General features: G+C 37.8%; 1 protein-coding gene across 2 annotated transcripts in view; it reads left to right on the forward strand.

Annotated features, from left to right (window-relative positions):
• Positions 1–19631, forward strand: part of MSRA (methionine sulfoxide reductase A) — a 778906-nt gene extending 759275 nt beyond the window's left edge. For both annotated transcript variants that reach the window (XM_053709536.1, XM_053709537.1), the window contains exon 7: positions 18425–19631. In XM_053709536.1, coding sequence (XP_053565511.1) covers positions 18425–18586 — 162 coding nt within the window. In that variant the 3' untranslated portion in view covers positions 18587–19631. The remainder of the gene's footprint in view (positions 1–18424) is intronic.
• Positions 19632–20728: the final 1097 nt, after the last annotated feature.

The raw sequence follows: 20728 nt of genomic DNA on the forward strand, positions 1-20728 counted from the left end.
ATAGTTAGATGATAAATAGATAGATAGATAATTAGATAGACTGACAGATTATAGATAAGTAGATAGACTGACATGTAGATTATAGATAGATAGATAGACAGATAGATAGAAAGATAGATAGATAGCAATTATAACCAGACAGTAATTTTTGTAGCATACTATTTTGATGCTTTCTTTTACTGACACACACACCCCTTGAGTAAGTTTATCTTATCTCCTACACTGTGCCCATATAAGGAGTGAGTGTCTATATTAATCAATACTAGTCAACAAGGTGCACTTTTTTCTTCATTATAAAAACACCAAAAAAGTGTTTCATTAAGTGATGTTTATAATGTGCTTGCAGGCAGTAAACAGTAGATGTGCAGCCAAGAAATTTTCGTTTCAAATAAAATTTTCATTCTGAATATTCAGGGAAATTTGTTTCCCCAAATATTCAGTGGCTGCACTAATCAGTATTTTGTTTTGTTTAAAACAAAACAAATACTGAATTTTAGTTTTAATATTTTCATTCATTTTTATTAAAGTGAATGGAAATGTTTCAAAGATACAAGTGAAAAGTTCACCAGTAGCTACAATAGTAACAATACTTAGATTAACGTGCTCGGGAAAGCGTGCTAACCCGCTCCTCTTCCTGCCAGAGCCACAGCGACGCTAACAGCAGCCTTAACGCTCTCGTTTCCCAGGACCTGAACTAACTTTAGTGCAGATCCTGGAAGCCGAGTGTGCTAAGCCTCCTGGTGCTGCCGGGGCTCTGGCAATAAGAAGAGTGGGTTAGCACGCTTTCCAGAGCGCGTTAAAGGGATATGAAACCCAATTTTATTTTCATGATTCAGATAGAGCAGAAATTTTAAGCAACCTGCTTATTTACTTCTATTATAAATTTTTCTTCGTTCTCTTGATATCTTTATTTGAAAAAGTAAAAATGTAAGCTTAGGAGCCGGCCCATTTTTGGTTCAGAACCCTGGGTAACGCTTGCTGATTACATTTAGCCATTACATTTAGCCACCAATCAGCAAGCACTACCCAGTTACTGAACCAAAAATGGTCTGGCTCCTAAGCTTCCATTGTTGCTTTTCAAATAAAGATACAAAGAGAATGAAGAAAAAATGATAACATTAAGTCAACAAACAGCAAGCCCTACCCAGGTTCTGAACCAAAAATGGGCCGGCTTACATTACTGCTTTTCAAATAAAGACACAAAGAGAACAAATAAATTAGAAAGTTGCAGCTCTATCTGAAGCATGAAAGAAAAAAAATGGGTTTCATATCCCTTTAACGTAAGTATTAACCCCTTTAAAAATGAAAGGAAACGAATGAATATTGATGATTTTCATCAGTATTTTTCTTTGGTGCATTCATTTAGATTTTCATTTCGTTAAACAGTAAATTTTAATCCGATTGTGTATTTGTGACTAAACAAATGCACATCTCTACTAAACAGTATATTTGTCCTGTTGTGCTATATCCGTGACTGTGTAAAGAATTGTTCCTTATCTTCCGTTTCATGGACAGTGACACTATAAAGATTGTTGACATTTTTTTTTCTTCTTCTTCAAAAAAGAATTAATGTGAAAGTTGTAGTAAGATTAGGTTGAAAAAATGTACAATGTGAGAGGGAAATTTTCTGGAGTAAACTGAACATGTTGCGGGGTCACATGGATTAGTTTTGTGCACATTTGTTGTAAAAGTATCTCCTTTTGGCAAGAATCAGCAGTTATTTGTGCTGCAAGAAATCTCATTCTTCCCTGGAGGCATTTATCGGATCGTACATGAGAGCTGTGTGCGTTTGCCAATAAAGCTTTATGGGATTGCAGTCCTAATTTGATTTCTACAGCTAATCGCAAATCTTTTCAAAATCTAAAAAACTGTATATGTAGCCTTGTTTTGTTTTTATGTACCTTCCTCTCTTTTAAAATAGATAAAGAATTGGCTTGTAACAATATTGATCCCTAAGGCTGTATTTTTGATATGTGGATATAAAAGGATTGTTGGCTTTTGGTAATATAAGAAGAAACCATATTTTGTTTTTCTTCCTGTAAATAGTTTCTTGCAACATTTAATATTTGATAAAGTATTTAAATATTTCAGCAAGTACAGAGCGGCATATATAAGAAGACGGGCTAGAGTACACAGTAGTAAACCAATAAGAAATGTCTGGAAATGCTTCTTTACACGGAGAGTAGAGGAACAGGGCCAGTGCTAGGATTTTTGGCTACACAGGTAAAGACGTATTTTGCCTATACCCCTCCCAAATTTACCCTTCCCTTTCTGCTTTTTAAAAAATGTTCTAGTAATGTGTTACGCAGTTATAGATGACTATTTTATTTATAATCATAGAGAAAATAGTTTTCCGTTTTTACATCATTTTCTTGACTGTTAATCTGAATTTTAACTTTAATAGCTATAAGGGTTAAAGGGACAGTTTACACCTTAGTTATCTTAAAGTCTTACCTTAGATTAAGCTGCAAATAGCCTTCTGCACCCTTTCTATATCCTGTAGCAGGAAAAGTAAAAAAGTTATTTTAAAATGAATAGTGTTTCTGGACACTTTGAAATGGCTGCCAAGCTCCACCCATTTTTCTGGGCTACATCTATGCACTCTGCTGAATAGCATTGACAGTTTGTTGAATCTAATTAGTGAGCCTTTTGTGATTGGATGCCACATGCAACCCAGATTATGATGTATGTTAGAGAAAGGGGTGCAGGAAACTATTTGCAGCTTAATCTAAGGTAAGACTTTAAGATGACTGAGATGTAGACTGTCCCTTTAATTTCTGCATGACATAACACATACCGAAGTGGTGGCTCTACACAACATAGCAAAATAATGGCGGCTGTATAATTAATTAAACAGTCTTGATAATATGTAAAACACATGAACTTGGATGACCTCTTTACTTTTTTACCATTATACCTAGACTGAAACTAGCATGTCTTAACAGGAATGCTGCAAGCTCCCAAGCAGAGAACCTGTCCACACTGCCCCTGCTCTCCCCCCTAGTGTCCATATCCCACCGGGAGATAAGCTTTTCCAGGCATAGCGATTAGCTCCGCCCCGTCTGGTAAATTTAATGGCGAACCACCCGGCTTTGAGAGAGAGCACCCCCAAGTGTCTAGTATAATTTTAAATCTCTTGTTCTGGTGCAGCAGGCTTTGTGTCACACATATATTATTTATTTTGCCCCTTTTCCTGTAATTACGATAACTGGAACAGCACATGACAAGCTTTATCATCCTAACCGTACTACATATCTGTCCCTAATTAGTTTCAGCAGACATTATTAGATAAGGAACTGTAGAACAATGACAATTTTGCTAACATAATAGTAGGTAGAGTTTGACTATGAAAACAATTGCAGCAAACATACATGTTAAACAATTTACTGTCCCTTTAAGTAGAAGAATTGAAAATGTAAAAAGTAATTGTGATGGCATTGCTTCTATCAAGTGTCAGTTCATTAAAGTGACGGTAGGAATTGCGCAACATATGTGGCAAAGCACAAAACATATCAGAAAGTCTTCACGTGCACTGAATGTTCTGCTAATACTTTAATAGAAGTTGCGTTCATGTACTGTATATAGTTTGTTTCACTTATTTAGAAATACTAGTGAAATATAGCAACAAAAATATAAATTGCACATCTTGCACACTCTCCAAGTAGCCCAGATAGCTCTCAGATTACCTTCCCCATACAAGTGGCGTGCTGTTTAGCACTTTTGCTCAAGCGTAAATATTAGAAGTTTAAAGTAAAAATTGTGTGCGCAAGCAAGCAAAATCAAATGCTTACTAACCTAAGGACTTTGCGATATCGCGACCCCATTAACGTATTCTCCCCATAGAAGTTCCTAAGTAGGAGTGCTTTATTTTAATTTTATTTATGGTTTTGTGTGTGTGCACATATGAGTGTGTGCATATATGTGTGTGTGTTTGTGTGTGTGTACATAAATATGAGTGTGTGTGTTTGTGTGTGTGTTTGTGTGTGTGTACATATATATGAGTGTGTATGTTTGTGTGTGTGCATATATGAGTGTGTGTGTTTGTGTATGTGCATATATGAGTGTGTGTGTGTGTGTTTGTGTGTGTGTATATATGAGTGTGTGTGTGTGTGTGTTTGTGTGTGTGCATATATGAGTGTATGTGTGTTTGTGTGTGTGCATATATGAGTGTGTGTTTGTTTGTGTGTGTGTGCATATATGAGTGTGTGTGTGCATATATGAGTGTGTGTGTGTGTATATATATATGAGTGTGTGTGTTTGTGTATGTGCATATATGAGTGTGTGTGTGTTTGTGTGTGTGTATATATATATATATGAGTGTGTGTGTGTTTGTGTGTGTGTATATATATATATGAGTGTGTGTGTGTGTTTGTGTGTGTGCATATATGAGTGTGTGTGTGTGCATATATGAGTGTGTGTGTGTTTGTGTGTGTGTATATATATATATATATGAGTGTGTGTGTTTGTGTGTGTGTGTTTGTGTGTGTGCATATATGAGTGTGTGTGTGTTTGTGTGTGTGTGCATATATGAGTGTGTGTGCATATATGAGTGTGTGTGTGTTTGTGTGTGTGCATATATGAGTGTGTGTGCGTTTGTGTGTGTGCATATATGAGTGTGTGTGTGCATATATGAGTGTGTGTGTGCGTGTATATATATATGAGTGTGTGTGTGTTTGTGTGTGTGCATATATGAGTGAGTGTGTGTGTGCATATATGAGTGAGTGTGTGTGTGTTTGTGTGTGTGCATATATGAGTATGTGAGTGTGTGTGTGTGCATATATGAGTATGTGAGTGTGTGTGTGCATATATGAGTATGTGAGTGTGTGTGTGTGTGCACATATGAGTGTGTGTGTGTTTGTGTGTGTGCATATATGAGTGAGTGAGTGTGTGTGTGTTTGTGTGTGTGCATATATGAGTGAGTGTGTGTGTGTTTGTGTGTGTGCATATATGAGTATGTGAGTGTGTGTGTGTGCGCATATATGAGTGTGTGTGTGTTTGTGTGTGTGCATATATGAGTGAGTGTGTGTGTTTGTGTGTGTGCATATATGAGTGAGTGTGTGTGTGTTTGTGTGTGTGCATATATGAGTATGTGAGTGTGTGTGTGTGTGCACATATGAGTGTGTGTGTGTTTGTGTATATATAAAGATAGAGTGGATAAATATCACTATAATTTACTAGTCAGGGGAGAAAAGTTAGTAGTTTAATTAAAGGGACAATCTACACTAAAATTGTTATTGTTTAAAAAGTTAGAGAATGCCTTTACTGCCCATTCCCCAGCTTTGCACAACCAACATTTTTATATTAATATACTTTATAACATTGCAGCTAATGCTAGAAAATAGCTAAAGAACTCCATTTATTCCTGGCCCAAATATTTGATGTAATTAACTGCGTTAACGTTATGGAAGAGAATGTCTTCTTTACTTAGAGCAGCCTTTCATAGTGAAATTTTAACAATATGGGATAAATATTGGGCTGAGACAAGAAGAAAACCAGCCTAGGTATGCCTTTCAACAAAGGATACTAAAAGAACTAAGTAAATTACATAATAGAAGTAAATTAGAAAGTTGTTTAAAATGATATGCGATATCGAAATCATGGAAGAAGAATTGTGGGCTCTCATGTCACTTTTAACTGATGTGCTACGTGTGCAATATTTGGAATATATCTTTCTGATATGGGGGCTATCTAAGCCTCTTATGTATGTGTAACAGCTGGGAGAACTCATACAATAATCTATAATAACTTTATTACTTAAAGGGATAGTAAAGTCCAAATTAAACTTTCATGATTCAGATAGGGCAAGCTAAACCTAGGTAGGCTAATTTCTAAGCCCTGGAAGCCGTCTCTAATCTGAATGCATATGACAGTTTTTCACTGCTAGAGGGCGTTAGTTCCTGTGTTTAATATAAATTACATTGTGCTCATGCACGTGAAGTTATTTAAGAGTCAGCACTAATTGCCTGAAATGCAAGTCTGTCAAAAGATCTGAGATAAGGGGGCAGTCTGCAGAGGCTTAGATACAAGGTAATCACAGAGGTAAAAAGTATATTTCTATAACAGTGTTGGTTATGCAAAACTGGGGAATGGTATATAAAGGGATTATCTATCTTTTTAAACAATAACATTTTTGGTGTTTACTATCCCTTTAATGTAAACAAATCAATGCAATGAACAGTGAGAACTGACTATTTATAAGCTTTGTTTTTTTTTTTTGTTATTCAATAGATTTGAATATTTTTGAACCAATATTTCTTTGGTTTTATTTTATTGGGTAATATTCTTTTTACACCTAATGCTATTCTTTATTTGTGTTGTTCATTTCAAGGATTTACTATGCCAACACGTAAAATACATGTGGCATCTGGCTTCATAAATGCTGCCAAGTCACTGCTGGCATAAGGAAACCTCAGATGGTGTGCTGCAAAATACATATTTTAAGGAACTACTTTTCGGGACCTGGGATTTGCAAAATAAACTAGGTTCTTCTTGATCAACACAGACTATGAACTCTGAAAATAGAGCACAGCACCTCTTAACTCTTCCTGCAAATCATTATAAATTCTCATTAACTAGCTAGGACTGCCATAACCTAGAAATATCTTATCTAATTGTGGGGAAAATGCATACATTATTAATAGGATCTTGGTTTTCAGCCATTATGAATTTACAAAAAATTAGGTCTTCAGCAAAGTTTCTTACAATTTCTTATTGCCTAGACACAAAGAATTGTTAAGCTTCCAACATATATTTTCTCAATATACATTTATTGCATGCTCATAGGTGTCTGTAGGGCAAAAATACAAAATGTCACAACATAATAATATTGGTGTAGACAAATAAATGTTATACGTTGTCACAGTTTTATAACTCTTAAAGCAGACATCCTCAAACTGGGCCCTCCAGAGGTTTTGGAACTACATTTCCCATGATGCTCAGCCAGCTGATATGCTGGCTGAGCATCATGGGAAATGTAGTTCCAAAACTTTTGGAGGGACAAGTTTGAGGATGTCTGCCTTAAAGGGACGTTCTACTCAAACATATAAACATATTGACATTTTTTTTTTGCCTAAAAAATATGAAGTAAAAGCTGTTTAATTTAATAATTTAACAAATGCTTTCAGCGACCATCTGACACCCATCTTAGCACGTGTCTTCAACCTAGCAGAAAAAAGGGGTCTTTCCCAGGGGAATTTTTACAGGCCTCCACAATAACCCTACATAAACCTGGGAAAACACCTGAGATATGCCCAAACTTTAGGCCAATCTCCGTGTTGAATCTAGACACCAAACGTTAAGCTAAAATTTTAGCCGGGCATTTAAACAAAATTATACCCTATTTAGTAAATTCGGACCAGGTGGGTTTCACTATGGGAAGACAGGGCCCCGGACAATACAAGGAGACTGTTAAATATATTTCTCAAGGCCAGTCGACTGGGTCGACCATGCGCAGCAATATTGCTAGATGCTGAAAAACCGTTTGACCGAGTCGACTGGCTTTACATGGGAGAGGTTCTGATGCACTTTGGGTTCACACCCTCTATTTGCACCAAAATTATTGCCCTGTATTCTGAGCCCTCCGCTAGAGTGAGGGTCCTCGGATTTCTTTCCCCCCTATTCAAAATTACAAATGGCACTCGGCAGGGGTGTCCCCTGTCCCCGTTGCTATTCGCTCTTATGATGGAGCCCCTGGCTGAGGCCATCAGGGAGGTACGGTATATTCATGGAATACAACTCTATAATACAGTGCAGAAGGTGGTATTGTTCGCAGATGACCTCACAGTGTTGGTCGCAGACCCTTCGCTGTCCCTGCCGAGGAATTTTCCAATATAAGCCTTTACAAATTGAATTATAATAAGACTGAAGCCTATGCATTAAACATACTAAATCAAGATCTATTACTATTGAAACATCAATTCCCATTTGAATGGTCTACAAAACAATTAAAACATCTTGGGGTATTTTTATCACATGACATACCAACTATCATGACAGCTAACTTCTACCCCTTACTTTGTAAATTCAAAGAATATGTTACACGCTGGGATTCTCCAAATTTGTCCTGGTGGGGCAGAATTGCTGCCATTAAAATAAATCTGCTCCCGAAATTGACTTATTTATTTAGAAACTTACCGCTCCCCATACCCAAAACCATCATTACACAATTTTAAAAAATATGCAAGGAATTCATCTGGAATCATAAGCATCCTAGAGTTGTAATGAGAATTATGTCATGCCCAGTACAGGCTGGAGGGGCTTTGAGACCTCAGACCATTTGGGAAAAAATGTTGGGAGTCTGGAGTACTCACTTCAAAAATGTTCTCACGTGCCTATGCCAACATACTTCAATAGCCCCTTTTTTTTACAAAACTTTTTATATCCGACAATGGGGAAAAAATTGCATTTCGAGGCAAAAGAAGAGACATGGAGGGCTGCGATCTTATTGAATAAAAGTGCGATATATTATACCACTCTTTATGAGCTCTTTTTCAAGATCTTGACACAGTGGCACTACACCCCCCTACGTCTGTTTCAAATTTCTAAATTGAATTCACCCCTGTGCTGGAGGGGTTGCGGCACAGGGGGTACTCCTCTGCTTCAGTGGTGGGAGTGCCCTAAAATTCAAAGAATCTGGTCAAGGGCCTTTTACTGCTGCACTAAACTGGGGTTAGGGGATGCAGACCGTCCTCAAGTCTCATTGTTTCACCTACTTCCTAACAAGCTGCCTAGACATATATTATGAAGGTATTAGACAAGCGGCCGCTCCAAACTCCCATGCCGGTCCGGACTGTGGCTCAGGGTGATGACGTCACAGACGCCGCCGTGGTAATGGCAAAGTTAGACAGAAAGGTCATGCGGTGACTGGGTGCAATGCCTAAAATTGGCAATGAATCGATTGCCACAATCCAGCATACAAAAATAGAAAAGGCAGCACCAGCATTAAATAAAAAAAAAAAAAAAAATTCACTTTATTCACTTACAGGCAAAACAGATGTGACATAGAAAGAACGCCTGACGCGTTTCACGCCCCCTAGTGGCGTTTCATCAGAGACTACAGGTGTTCCTGAACACGGCCCTCTTATACTGGGACATATTAATTGCATATTTAACCCCTTAATGTCAAAAAACAAACAAACATTAAAAGTATATGTGTTTAACATAAAATATGCTACAGTGTACATTATCCTATATCCATTAAAACTGAATCAAATAGAAAGAACATCTGAAAAAGGTGTCCAACACAGTGCCTGCCGTTTTTTTAAACGTTCCCCAAGATTATAATACCAATAATTAGTTAGAATCTGCATAATATGCCTAGTAAAGCAATTGTTTTAGCCCAGAAAAATGTCTACCAGTTTTTAAGCCCTTTTTGAAGCCCTTTATTCTTTTATGTTTAACTAAGAAAATGGCTTACCGGTCCCCATGAGGGGAAATGACAGCCTTCCAGCATTACATGGTCTTGTTAGAAATATGGCTAGTCATACCTTAAGCAGAAAAGACTGCTAACTGTTTCCCCCAACTGAAGTTACTTCATCTCAACAGTCCTGTGTGGAAACAGCAATCGATTTTAGTTACTGTCTGCTAAAAATCATCTTCCTCTTACAAACAGAAATCTTCATCCTTTTCTGTTTCAGAGTAAATAGTACCATACCAGCACTATTTTAAAATAACAAACACTTGATAGAAGAATAAAACTACAAAAAACTCTTAACCATCTCCGTGGAGATGTTGCCTGTTGCAACGGCAAAGAGAATGACCTGGGGTGGGCGGAGCCTAGGAGGGATCATGCTGACCAGCTTTGCTGGGACTCTTTGCATTTCCTGTTGGGGAAGAGAATATCCACAAGTAAGATGACGCCGTGGACCGGAACACACCAATGTTGGAGAAAGCTCTTTTACCTTACCAGCCCTTAAAAGGGCCTTTTGCGGGCATGCCCCAAAGAAAACTGCTCTTTTGCCTGAAAAAAAAACACAATACCACCCCCCAACATTACAACCCACCACCCACATACCCCTAATCTAACCCAAAATTACGTACATCTAAGTGGTGGAAAAAACAAACAAAAAAATAGCCAATCAGCTTCATCAGTGCTGAGTTCACACTTTACTGTGATCTCATGGGATTTAAATGAGTTTATTATAAACTTCCTTAAGCTAAAGAAGAAATTTAAATGACTATACCCTGCCCATGTCAGACACCCCCCTTTCAAGTCCTTGAAGTAGCATCCTGATTGGCTGCTTAAAGGCCCTTTACAATGTGATGTGGCTACTTAGAAAATTTTAACGTAAAATATCTTCCTTTTTTTACATAGAGATGCTCAGGTGATATATTCTAGTCAGCTTTTTCTTTTTTTTTTATATATATATATATACTGCATCACTTTCAAGTGTTTCAACATTGGGTATCAAATGACAGTCACTGAAACCCATGATATATAACCCCTTAAAGACCAGTGACGTACCTTGTATGTCGCTGGTCTTTCTATGGGGGCGCTATAGCAACCAGGCAAACCCTTAACGACTGGCAACGTACAGGGTACATCACTGTCATTAAGGGGTTAATATATCCGATGGCTGGAAGGTATGTTATTGTGCTTGTGTGCAAATATGTGTCTAACATATCCGGAAAGCATATGTACAAGAATAAACTGCTCCAACATATTAGACCATTGTACTGTTCTATCTCTAACATCATATTTTGACCACTTTTAACTGTTGTTGAAATCTCAGTTAAGCACTTTTAATACATTGTCTCTATTTATAGTGCTAAGATCCTTACAGTAAAAAAGAACATACAGTAATTGTCTTTAGAGGGGAGCATAGCATTTGCTAGACAGCTCTCAGATAATGGAAAACATTTGTCTGTCTGAAAACAGTAATTTGTCTTTTTTCTCTTTTTGCTGTAAAGATCACAGCTAAGTATACATTGAGAATATAACAAAATGTTCTCAGAGAATAATATTCCATAAGAGATGTGCATTTATAGACTGTTCAAAACTGCAAGTGCTGTTTGGTTTAGAGCTAACTGAATGTGATATCAGTTCTGAAGTTTTCATTATATGCTAATTTACTCATTGCCGCCATTAGCGTGTATTTGGATGTAGCTAAACCATTCCTTTTAAAGGCCATTATTGTTATAAATTGGCAATGCCCCTAGTTCGTAAGGGCATTTCATTTACCAATAGCGACCACATTTTACCTTAGCAACACTATGTGTAATTAACCCCTGCAAAAGGGTTAAACCACATAGTTAAAAGTACTTATAAAAAGAGAGAAGTCGCCTCCAACCTGCAAACGAACAATAGCAAAATAGCTTGTTCTATGGCTAGTTACCCCCTAGGAGCAGCCACTTTTTGCTCAATATGTTCTTTTCCTAGAGAAGAACTTTCCTGTAGTATATCAGTTTGGTCCTGACTAAACAATACAGTCGAGTTCCGAAATACCAGACAATCCGTCTCTGAGTGAGAGAAACGGCAAAACCCCAGACATACGTTTCGGCCTAGTGTGGGCCTCGTCAGTGAAGTGCAGCCATATCCCTCTAGCCACACTGAGCAACGGCTCCACGCCTGGTTACCCACATCACCATTAGGGAGGTTTAAGTACTGCTCGCGAGAAGACGAGCACTGCTAGTCCCTAGTGGAAAATGCTGCTGATCCAATTAGCAATGCTAGACGTACATTTGGGTCATGCAACTAGCACTGCTCCCGAGCGGTACTTTAAATATGTATTTACCCCTTTGCGGGTTATGAATTAGAGGATGTCATTTTATAAATATAATGGCCCTTTAAATTCAGCTTTCCTTTTTCTCTTCATAGACTTCAATATAACATGTTTACCACTGTAACAAATGAAATCCCTTTATAAACTGATGCTAAAGAATAATTGCACATATTGATATAGTTAAATGGAATATTGTGACGTTTTTGATACATAATGTGTAGGATGAACAATGGTGGCTTCTAGAAACATATGCGAGTTACAGCTGCTTTATTCAATGACTGCACAAGGAAAATATATATACACAGCTGTCAGCATAGCCCTCTAGTGACTGGGCATACAGACTGTACTGGTACCAAGCTATATACCTGGATATATCACACACTGTATCATTATACGAGGTCTGAAATCTGATCAAAAGTATTTGCAAAACTTTGAGGTTATTTATAAAACATTATTAAGAACTTTTATTATGTATAATTCAATAGTTTCAGTTACTAGACAGTAATTTGGCATTCTCTGAATTTTTTAATCCTATCTTTCTGATACAGTTAGGTTGATAAGATTGCATCATTTTAAAAGGGGGTTTTCTATGTGTTTCTTGACATTTTTGAACAACTGTGTTGAACACAACATTTTTCAGACAGGCTACATCATTTTTACTCTTTTGCCGGGTTGGTGAGCAAATGTTTCACATTCTGTTAATACAAATAAAAAAATAACGTGTTCTTATTTCTAAATACATCATTCAAATTAACTGAGAATAGCTATTGAGGAGGGCACTGTGTGTTGCAGATGGGGTTATGTAGATGCCTTGAGTTAAAATGGGAAGTGGGTGGCTTGATACAAATGAATGGGCCTAATTTGGACAACATTACACTTGGGTCTTAACATTTTGCCCTAGATTACCATCTAATTTATTACTTACATTAAGGGGCCATAATGATCTAATATGTTAGCGCATGTTATTTTAAGACTACTGACCCTCCACTACTGTGTGTTTAACCCCCACAAAGGGTTTAAACACACAGTAGAAGCACTTCTCGGAACCCGCAGAGCACTGCCGGTCCAATTAGCAGCGCTTAATCACACAACACTGATGATTGGATCAGTAACTGTTTCCACTCAGGGCCCCTGGCAGCACTTCTACTGCGAGTTTAAAGGGACAGTCTATTCCAAAATAAACTTTCATGATTCAGCTAGAGAATGTAATTGTAAACAATTTTCCAATTTTGTTTTATCACCAATTTTGCTTTGTTCTCTTGGTATTCTTAGTTGTAAGCTAAACCTAGGAGGTTCATATACTAATTTCTAAGCCCTTGAATTCCGCCTCTTCTCTCAGGGCATTTTGACAGTTTTTAACCACTAGAGGGTGTTAGTTCATGTGTGTCATATAGATAACACTGTGCTCAGCACGTAAAGTTCCAGTGAGCGAGTTTTGATTGGCTAAAATGGATGTCTGTCAAAAGAACTGAAATAAGGAGGCAGTTTGCAGAGGCTTAGATACAGGATAATCACTGAGGTAAAAAGTGTATTTATATAACTGTTAGTTATGCAAAACTGGGGAATGGGTAATAAAGGGATTATCTATCTTTTTAAACAATAAAAATTCTGGTGTAGACTGTCCCTTTAAGCCCACAGGAGAATTTAAAGCTCTAAAGAATTGAAACATGTCATTTTTCAACTATTATGGCCCTTTAAGTTCTTAGAAAGTTATTTTTAAAAATCATACGGTTAGATTTGGAGTTTTGTCGGTAACGACCCGAAAAACTAACGCCGGCTTTTTTATGGCCGCACCATAAAAATAACTCTGGTATTGAGAGTCCATATAATGTCAGCGTTAGGCTCCAAAAAAGGAGCGTAGAGCATTTTTAACACAGTTTCAACTCTCGATACCAGAGTTGCTTACGGACGCGGCCAGCCTCAAAAACGTGCTCGTGCACGATACCCCCATAGGAAACAATGGGGCTGTTTGAGCTGAAAAAAAACCTAACACCTACAAAAAAAGCCGCGTTCAGCTCCTAACGCAGCCCCATTGTTTGCTATGGAGAAACACTTCTACGTCTGCACCTAACACCCTAACATGTACCCCGAGTCTAAACACCCCTAGCATTACACTTATTAACCCCTATTCTGCCGCCCCCGCTATCGCTGACACCTGCATATTATTTTTAACCCCTAATCTGCCGCTCAGTAAACCGCCGCTACTTACATTATCCCTATGTACCCCTAATCTGCTGCCCTAACATCGCCGACCCCTATATTATATTTATTAACCCCTAATCTGCCCCCCACAACGTCGCCTCCACCTGCCTACACTTATTAACCCCTAATCTGCCGACCGGACCTGAGCGCTACTATAATAAAGTAATTAACCCCTAATCCGCCTCACTAACCCTATAATAAATAGTATTAACCCCTAATCTGCCCTCCCTAACATCGCCGACACCTAACTTCAATTATTAACCCCTAATCTGCCGACCGGAGCTCACCGCTATTCTAATAAATGTATTAACCCCTAAAGCTAAGTCTAACCCTAACACTAACACCCCCCTAAGTTAATTATAATTTAAATCTAACGAAATTAATTATCTCTTATTAAATAAATTATTCCTATTTAAAGCTAAATACTTACCTGTAAAATAAATCCTAATATAGCTACAATATAAATTATAATTATATTATAGCTATTTTAGGATTAATATTTATTTTACAGGTAACTTTGTATTTATTTTAACCAGGTACAATAGCTATTAAATAGTTAAGAACTATTTAATAGCTAAAATAGTTAAAATAATTACAAATTTACCTGTAAAAGAAATCCTAACCTAAGTTACAATTAAACCTAACACTATACTATCAATAAATTAATTAAATAAACTACCTACAATTACCTACAATTAACCTAACACTACACTATCAATAAATTAATTAAATACAATTGCTACAAATAAATACAATTAAATAAACTTGCTAAAGTACAAAAAATAAAAAAGAACTAAGTTACAAAAAATAAAAAAATATTTACAAACATAAGAAAAATATTACAACAATTTTAAACTAATTACACCTACTCTAAGCCCCCTAATAAAATAACAAAGCCCCCCAAAATAAAAAAATGCCCTACCCTATTCTAAATAACTAAAGTTCAAAGCTCTTTTACCTTACCAGCCCTGAACAGGGCCCTTTGCGGGGCATGCCCCAAGAAGTTCAGCTCTTTTGCCTGTAAAAGAAAAAATACAATACCCAAGCCCCCCAACATTACAACCCACCACCCACATACCCCTAATCTAACCCAAACCCCCCTTAAATAAACCTAACACTAAGCCCCTGAAGATCTTCCTACCTTATCTTCACCATACCAGGTTCACCGATCCGTCCTGAAGAGCTCCTCCGATGTCCTGATCCAAGCCCAAGCGGGGGGCTGAAGAGGTCCATGATCCGGCTGAAGTCTTCATCCAAGCGGGAGCTGAAGAGGTCCATGATCCGGATGAAGTCTTCTATCAACGGCATCTTCAATCTTCTTTCTTCCGGATCCATCTTGCAGACCTCCGACGCGGAACATCCTGCTGGGCCGACGGACTAAAGACGAGTGACGGTTCCTTTAAGGGACGTCATCCAAGATGGCGTCCCTCGAATTCCGATTGGCTGATAGGATTCTATCAGCCAATCGGAATTAAGGTAGGAATATTCTGATTGGCTGATGGAATCAGCCAATCAGATTCAAGTTCAATCCGATTGGCTGATTCAATCAGCCAATCAGATTGAGCTCGCAATCTATTGGCTGTTCCGATCAGCCAATAGAATGCGAGCTCAATCTGATTGGCTGATTGGATCAGCCAATCGGATTGAACTTGATTCTGATTGGCTGATTCCATCAGCCAATCAGAATATTCCTACCTTAGTTCCGATTGGCTGATAGAATCCTATCAGCCAATCGGAATTCGAGGGACGCCATCTTGGATGACGTCCCTTAAAGGAACCGTCATTCGTCTTTAGTCCGTCGGCCCAGCAGGATGTTCCGCGTCGGAGGTCTGCAAGATGGATCCGGAAGAAAGAAGATTGAAGATGCCGTTGATAGAAGACTTCATCCGGATCATGGACCTCTTCAGCTCCCGCTTGGATGAAGACTTCAGCCGGATCATGGACCTCTTCAGCCCCCCGCTTGGGCTTGGATCAGGACATCGGAGGAGCTCTTCAGGACGGATCGGTGAACCTGGTATGGTGAAGATAAGGTAGGAAGATCTTCAGGGGCTTAGTGTTAGGTTTATTTAAGGCGGTTTGGGTTAGATTAGGGGTATGTGGGTGGTGGGTTGTAATGTTGGGGGGCTTGGGTATTGTATTTTTTCTTTTACAGGCAAAAGAGCTGAACTTCTTGGGGCATGCCCCGCAAAGGGCCCTGTTCAGGGCTGGTAAGGTAAAAGAGCTTTGAACTTTAGTTATTTAGAATAGGGTAGGGCATTTTTTTATTTTGGGGGGCTTTGTTATTTTATTAGGGGGCTTAGAGTAGGTGTAATTAGTTTAAAATTGTTGTAATATTTTTCTTATGTTTGTAAATATTTTTTTATTTTTTGTAACTTAGTTCTTTTTTATTTTTTGTACTTTAGCAAGTTTATTTAATTGTATTTATTTGTAGCAATTGTATTTAATTAATTTATTGATAGTGTAGTGTTAGGTTAATTGTAGGTAATTGTAGGTAGTTTATTTAATTAATTTATTGATAGTATAGTGTTAGGTTTAATTGTAACTTAGGTTAGGATTTCTTTTACAGGTAAATTTGTAATTATTTTAACTATTTTAGCTATTAAATAGTTCTTAACTATTTAATAGCTATTGTACCTGGTTAAAATAAATACAAAGTTACCTGTAAAATAAATATTAATCCTAAAATAGCTATAATATAATTATAATTTATATTGTAGCTATATTAGGATTTATTTTACAGGTAAGTATTTAGCTTTAAATAGGAATAATTTATTTAATAAGAGATAATTAATTTCGTTAGATTTAAATTATATTTAATTTAGGGGGGTGTTAGTGTTAGGGTTAGACTTAGCTTTAGGGGTTAATACATTTATTAGAATAGCTGTGAGCTCCGGTCGGCAGATTAGGGGTTAATAATTGAAGTTAGGTGTCGGCGATGTTAGGGAGGGCAGATTAGGGGTTAATACTATTTATTATAGGGTTAGTGAGGCGGATTAGGGGTTAATAACTTTATTATAGTAGCGCTCAGGTCCGGTCGGCAGATTAGGGGTTAATAAGTGTAGGCAGGTGGAGGCGACGTTGAGGGGGGCAGATTAGGGGTTAATAAATATAATATAGGGGTCGGCGGTGTTAGGGGCAGCAGATTAGGGGTACATAAGGATAACGTAGGTGGCGGCACTTTGCGGTCGGCAGATTAGGGGTTAATAAGTGTAGGCAGGTGGAGGCGACGTTGAGGGGGGCAGATTAGGGGTTAATAAATATAATATAGGGGTCGGCGGTGTTAGGGGCAGCAGATTAGGGGTACATAAGGATAACGTAGGTGGCGGCGCTTTGCGGTCGGCAGATTAGGGGTTAATAAGTGTAGGTAGGTGGAGGCGACGTTGTGGGGGGCAGGTTAGGGGTTAATAAATATAATACAGGGGTCGGCGGTGTTAGGGGCAGCAGATTAGGGGTACATAAGGATAACGTAGGTGGCGGTCGGCAGATTAGGGGTTAAAAAAAATTATTCGAGTGTCGGCGATGTGGGGGGGGCCTCGGTTTAGGGGTACATAGGTAGTTTATGGGTGTTAGTGTACTTTAGAGGTACAGTAGTTAAGAGCTTTATAAACCGGTGTTAGCCCAGGAAAAGCTCTTAACTACTGACTTTTTTTCCTGCGGCTGGAGTTTTGTCGTTAGATGTCTAATGTTCACTTCAGAAACGACTCTAAAATACCGAGAGTTAGAAAGATCCCATTGAAAAGATAGGATACGCAATTGACGTAAGGGGATCTGCGGGTATGGAAAAGTCGCGGCTGAAAAGTGAGCGTTAGACCCTATTTTGTGAGTGACTCCAATACCCGCGGTAGCCTAAAACCAGCGTTAGGAGCCTCTAACGCTGGTTTTCACGGCTACCGCCAAACTCTAAATCGTAGGCCATAGAATTTCACATATTAGATTGACAGTGTTTAGCCAATATTTTATGCTGTGACACCCAGATTATATTTTTAATAACAAATGAATCCTTGCGATATTTAGAATGTACAAAACTAATGTATTCACCAAAATTTTAAAAACAATAATATCTAAAAAAATATTTATTCTAACTTTAAGTCCATAATAGTTAAATTAATAGTAAGAATTGAAAATACAATCAGTATTACATGTAAAGTTTCTATACTCTTTTGTTTGTTTATTTATACCGATTACCCAAATATCTCCTACAATACTGTGACTCATCATTTGTGTCACATTTATAATTTGGCAAAGCACGCAGCAACCTGAGGTCATATTCGGAGTGGTCCTGTCTGACTGTTACAAATGATGCTGTTCCACATTATTAATTCAGTATTCTACACTTGCACCCTCCCAGTTCATTAAAAGACTGTTCTTACAAATAGCAGTTACAAATACCTTTCAAAAGGTCCTCATAATAATTACTGGTTAGTGTTTATGGGATAACTATGACTGAAGATAAATGCTTATTTATAGCCTGCTGAGTTTTCTTCTTCTCGTTTTATCTGCAGGTGTTGACTGAAAAAGGCTTCGGCGAAATTACCACCGAAATCCGTGAAGCAACAAACTTTTACTATGCAGAAGATTATCATCAGCAGTACCTGAGCAAGATACCGAATGGTTACTGCGGCTTGGGGGGCACTGGAGTTTCCTGCCCAATAGGAATTAAATAATTGTGTAATTATGAGTTATAAATCGATAGCTTTATATATATACTCAATTTGAATATAAACAGGTAAAGGGATATTAAACCCAATTTTTTTTTCTTCATGATTCAAATAGTACATGCAATTTTAAGCAACTTTCTAATTTACTCCTATTATCAATTTTTCTTTGTTCTCTCTGTATCTTTATTTGAAAAGGCAAGAATGTAAGCTTAGTAGGTGTCACGTTTTTGGTTCAGCACCAAAGTAGCGCTTGTTAATTGGTGGCTACATTTAGCCACCAATCAGCAATTGCTACCAAGGTGCTGAACCAAAAATAGGCCGGCTCCTAAGCTTACATTCAAATAAAGATACTAAGCGGAACGAAGATAAATTGATAATAGGAGAAAATTAGAAAGTTGCTTAAAATTGCATGCTCTATCTGAATCAATAATGAAAAAAAAATAATTGGGCTTAATATCCCTTTAAATGATGCTGAAATATTAACCAAAATTTATTTAAATGGACAATATCATCAAGATTTGAGCAGATTGCATGCAAAGAAACTATTAATAGTAAATTTGTTTAATTTTTCTTATAATTTTGATATTTAAAGGGACAGGAAACAAAATTTTTCTTTCATGTTTCAGATAGAGCATACAATTAACCCCTTAGTGACCAGACCATTTTTCAATTTTCTGACTGTTAAGGACCAGGGCTATTTTTTACATTTTTGCTGTGTTTGTGTTTAGCTGTTATTTTCCTCTTACTCATTTACTGAACCCACACATATTATATACCGTTTTCTCGCCATTAAATGGACTTTCTAAATATACCATTATTTTCATTGTATCATATAATTTACTATAAAAAAATTATAGAATATAAAGGGGTTAATTAGGTAGCTTGTAGGGTTAATTTTAGCTTTAGTGTAGAAATCAGCCTCCCACCTGACACATCACAGCCCCTGATCCCTCCCTGACCCCTCTCAAACAGCTCTCTTCCCTCCCTCACCCCCCAAAGGTCACCCCCATCTTAAGTACTGGCAGAAAGTCTGCCAGTATAAAAATAAAAAGTCATTTTTGTTTGTTTTATATATATATATATATATATATATATATATATATATATATATATATATATATATATATATATATATACACATTTTTACTGCAGCATAGTTTTCCCCCTTACCCCCAACCTCCCTGATCCCCCCCAAACAGCTCTCTAATCCTCGTACTGGCAGACAGCTGTTTGATAACAATTTTTTTTATATATAAATAAATATTAAAAAAACATTTTTGTTTGTTGTAGCTATTCCTCAATAACCTACCCCCTTCCCCCTCCAAGATCCCTTTCCCAAAACTTAACCCCCTCTGGCTCACTTCAGGGTTGCCACCTCGGCCATGTTTTCCTGTACACTTATGAGTTATACATGCTGCAGGGTGTGCAGAGAGGAACATGAATAGAGCAGTTCAGTGTCACTATTCGAGTGCTGTCCATGGTTTAAATTAATGTTCCTTCCTTCACACCCTGCAGCATGTATAACTCATAAGTGTCCAGGAAAACTTGTCTGAGGTGGCAACCCTAATCACTATACATTTTCCGTAGTGTAGCGGTCCCAGCTGCTCCCGCCCCCCTTGTGCGCGCTCCCGGACTTCTCACGAGCACTCACAGACCTCCTCCCACCCCCTCCAGCGATGGGCCGCCCACCTGCCTCCCTCCTATCCCTCCCACGCCACCAACGATCAGCACCATCGCTGGCTGATGCAGAGAGGGCCACAGAGTGTCTCTCTCTGCATTGGTTTGCTTAAAGAAGGTATTGCACAATGCCTCAATATCGAGGCATCGCTGCAATACCCTAAAAGCAGATGGAAGCGATCACGATCGCTTCCAGCGCTTGAAACCCCTGAAGACATGCCAGGCAAGTTCTTGTTTGTTAACAACCAGTTTTTGTAGGACGTGTATGGCATGTCCTTGGTCATTAAGGGGTTAAAAAACACCTTTCCAATTTACTTCAATTCTTAATTAAAAAAAACATTTTGGAAGAGCATACTTAGGTATGCTCAGGAGCATGCTTTATATGGAAAAATATGGTAGCAGTTTTGCAACAATGTTTTCAATATTGATATAAATTGTTACACTCTTCATGGGCCTACCTACCTGCTCTTC

This window comes from Bombina bombina, chromosome 4 (genome assembly GCF_027579735.1).
Source record: "Bombina bombina isolate aBomBom1 chromosome 4, aBomBom1.pri, whole genome shotgun sequence".
NCBI lineage: Eukaryota > Metazoa > Chordata > Amphibia > Anura > Bombinatoridae > Bombina > Bombina bombina.